Below are 3,382 nucleotides of genomic sequence, written 5' to 3'. Positions count from 1 at the left end.
TTCTGTGGATGACAAGGAGTTCGTGTCTAAGCAAACTGAGGATAGCGAAGATGAGGAAGAATCAGATTTGGATGAGGAAGAGCTGCCTAGGAGCATGCAGCGCTACCTGGCTAAGCAAATGAAGCTGTTGTCCCTGCAGTTCAAGGCTATGGAGGAAGATCGCCGGAGTAGGGAAAGCTTTGCTCGTGAGATGCAACAACCGCGAGGAGGAAGACCAGACCTCCATAAAAAATCCTTTCCGACTTTTCGTGAGACAGATGACATTTTTACCTTCTTCCAAGTTTTTGCTCACTCTTGTAGGGATCAAGGTGTGCCTAAAAAGTACTGGATGAGTGCTTTACGCATTAATGCTGAAGGCGAGTTGAGAGAACTGTTGAACTCCTTGCCACTGGAGTATGCCGATGATTTTGACTACTTTTATGCTGTAGCCAAGTCTCATTTTGCGCTAACTTCAGAGGATTGTTTTCGGCATTTAGAAACAGACCAGAAGAAGTCTCGGGAAAGCTTCTCAGCCTTTGCTGCACGGATGGGCAGAAATGTGGAACGTTGGGCTGACACAGCCGAGGCTGTAACCCGAGAGGAGGTTTTAGATCTGTTTGCAAAAGAACTGTTTTACAGACGCCTCCCTCGAGATTTGATGGCTCTGGTCAGAGACCAGCAGCCCCGTTCTCTGACTGAAGCAGGCATGCTAGCCGATCGTATGTTTAAAAACAGAGCTGAAGAAAAGTATACTTTGTTTCGGAGACTGGAGTACGTTCCTGTGAAACCGCTGAGGCGAGAGACCGCAGGTATGCAGAAACCAGGGCAACCGGCGAAGGAAGAGAAAGGGGGGCCTGCTGGCTACTTCAAAGTGCCTTCCGCCCGGCCCGAGGCTGCATTGCAAGAGAAGCCCCGTGGAGAAATAATCTGCTTTAAATGTGGGCAAATTGGTCATAAGGCTAATTCCTGTTCTAAAACCTTGTCTAAGCCCAATCCTGCTGGAAGGAAGAACCCAAAGGTTGCTCCAGTTGCACGCGTGAGAGACTTAACGTCCCCTGGAGCGGAACCTCCTGAACTTTCTTCATGGTCGTCAGCCGAGGAGAATGAAGGAGCAGAATCGGATTTTGTATTTTCTGCCCCAAATTCACAAGACCGTCCTGAGACCCCTCGTGGACCAGTTGTTAAAGCCCTGTCGGTGAGTGTTGTACAAAATATATCCGGGGGCCAAGAGGGAGAAGAAAAGGATGGTTTGCTGCAAGGGAGGGACTGTCCAGAACCTCTTTCATCGGAATGCAAGGAATGGGTTCAAACGCAGTTTTCAGAACCCATATATGTTAACTGTATTCAGGTCATGGGACGGGTAGATTCGGGCGCAGAGCTCTCCAGTGTTGCTGAACACTTGGTGAAACCAGAGCAATATGTCCCTGACTTACAAGTGACTGTCACGGCTTATGGACCCAGGGCTGTGCAAGCTCGTGTGGCAGAGCTAGTGCTTTCATACAAGAATTGGACTGGGCGCCATAGAGTTCTAGTTCATTCAACCAACAGTTTGTGGGACGTTTTGATAGGAACAGACCTGCTCTTCCTGCACCATAAAGAGACTGAACGTAGGGCGGAGAGGGATGCTCTTGCTAAGTCTCAAGTTTTGTTAGACACCTGGAAAGGTAGTGGGAGAGAAGCTAAGGCTTTAAAGGAACGGGCTGTGTGCTTGCCTAAGCCACAGAAAGAAAGTTCGCTTTTGCAGCCCAGGGGAGGGGGGCTGATGGAATGTAAAGTGCCGCCTGTTGGCTCTCAAGGAACTAAGACCGTTCTAAAAAGGAAGGAAAGCCTTCAAGGTTGTAAAAACAAAACAGAAGTTAACTCGGCTGGTTTATTACCAGCGGAGGAATCTGAGCCTCTTAATAGACATTTAATTATGGCCTGTACCAAGGCGTGTGAATTTGCAGAGGATTCTTTGGATTTGATTACAGAGAGTCAACAAGCAGGGGGGATAACTGAAATTACCCTGCCCGAAGGTTTGACTCAGGAGCAACGAAGGCAATTAGTTCAAATCCTGATGGACTTTAAACCTATGTTTTCCAGTAAGCCTGGAAGAACTGACTTGGCTATTCATTCCATTAACACCGGGGATCATCCCCCTATGCAAGCTTCTCCGTACAGAGTTATAGGACGAAATGCAGAAGTGGTAGAGAGGGAAATCCAAGCTATGCTGGAAATGGGAGTTATTGAACCCTCTACTAGTCCCTGGTCCTCCCCTATTGTGCTAGTGGCTAAACGGGAAGCTAATGAAGTGCGTTTCTGTGTGGATTACAGGAAGCTGAACCAGATTTCCCAAGTGGATCCGTATCCTTTGCCTAGGATGGACCATTTAATAGAAAGACTGGGAGCAGCAAAATACATCACTACACTGGATTTAACTAAGGGATATTGGCAAGTGCCTCTAGATGGGGACGCTGCTGTGAAATCTGCTTTTGTCACGCATATGGGCTTGTTCCAGTTCAAGGTTCTCCCATTCGGACTTCGAAATGCCCCAGCCACGTTCATGAGGCTTATTAATTCTGTGATTAATGGCCTAGGTGAATTTTCTTGTGCGTATCTGGACGATCTGGCCATCTTTAGCCCTGACTGGAAGTCGCATTTGAACCATTTGAGAATTGTTTTACAGCGACTGCAGGCCGCTGGACTAACCATCAAAGCGCAGAAATGTCAATTTGGTCTGGGAGAAGTTGTGTATTTGGGACACAGGGTGGGGCAGGATTGTGTCAAACCCCTAGAGGCTAAGATCGAAGCTATTCAAAATTGGCCTGTCCCTAAGACCAAGAAACAGGTTCAATCTTTCTTGGGGTTAGCCGGCTATTACAGAAAATTTGCTCCACATTTTAGTAGTGTTGCTACCCCTCTAACTGAACTGTGCAAAAAGACTATGCCAATGCGTGTCATTTGGACTGATAAATGTCAAAGTGCTTTTGATGCTTTAAAGACGATGTTGATAAACTATCCTGTTTTGAAAGCTCCTGATTTTTCAAGCCCTTTTGTAGTTCAGACGGATGCCTCTAACTTTGGGCTTGGAGCTGCTTTGCTCCAGGAAGATGCTGCTGGAGAATTGCACCCTATTGCATACATTAGTAAGAAATTGCTTCCAAGAGAGCGCAATTTGGCTACCATTGAAAAGGAGTGTCTTGCTTTGGTTTGGGCTCTTGATAAGTTACGCCCGTACCTATGGGGACGTCATTTTCAATTGCAGACAGACCATTCTCCTTTGTGTTGGTTGCACAGGATGAAAAACTCCAACCAAAAATTGTTACGTTGGAGTCTGGCCCTCCAAGATTTTGATTTTACAATTCAGTTCATAAAGGGGCGTGATAATATAGTAGCTGATGCTCTATCTCGCCTATCTGTTCCA

At 46.8% G+C, this 3,382-nt stretch overlaps 1 protein-coding gene across 1 annotated transcript; it reads left to right on the top strand.

Moving 5' to 3' along the window:
• The first annotated feature begins 491 nt into the window (after window positions 1–491).
• Window positions 492–3,152, top strand: LOC133390016 (uncharacterized). Its single transcript, XM_061637857.1, has 2 exons — window positions 492–1,174; window positions 2,293–3,152. The coding sequence occupies exons 1-2, from the start codon at window positions 527–529 to the stop codon at window positions 2,335–2,337; spliced, it is 693 nt and encodes a 230-aa protein (XP_061493841.1). The 5' UTR covers window positions 492–526; the 3' UTR covers window positions 2,338–3,152.
• The last annotated feature ends 230 nt before the right edge of the window (window positions 3,153–3,382 follow it).

The sequence above is a fragment of the Rhineura floridana genome, chromosome 8 (assembly GCF_030035675.1).
Source record: "Rhineura floridana isolate rRhiFlo1 chromosome 8, rRhiFlo1.hap2, whole genome shotgun sequence".
Taxonomy (NCBI): domain Eukaryota; kingdom Metazoa; phylum Chordata; class Lepidosauria; order Squamata; family Rhineuridae; genus Rhineura; species Rhineura floridana.
This window is presented reverse-complemented; position numbering and strand designations above follow the sequence as displayed.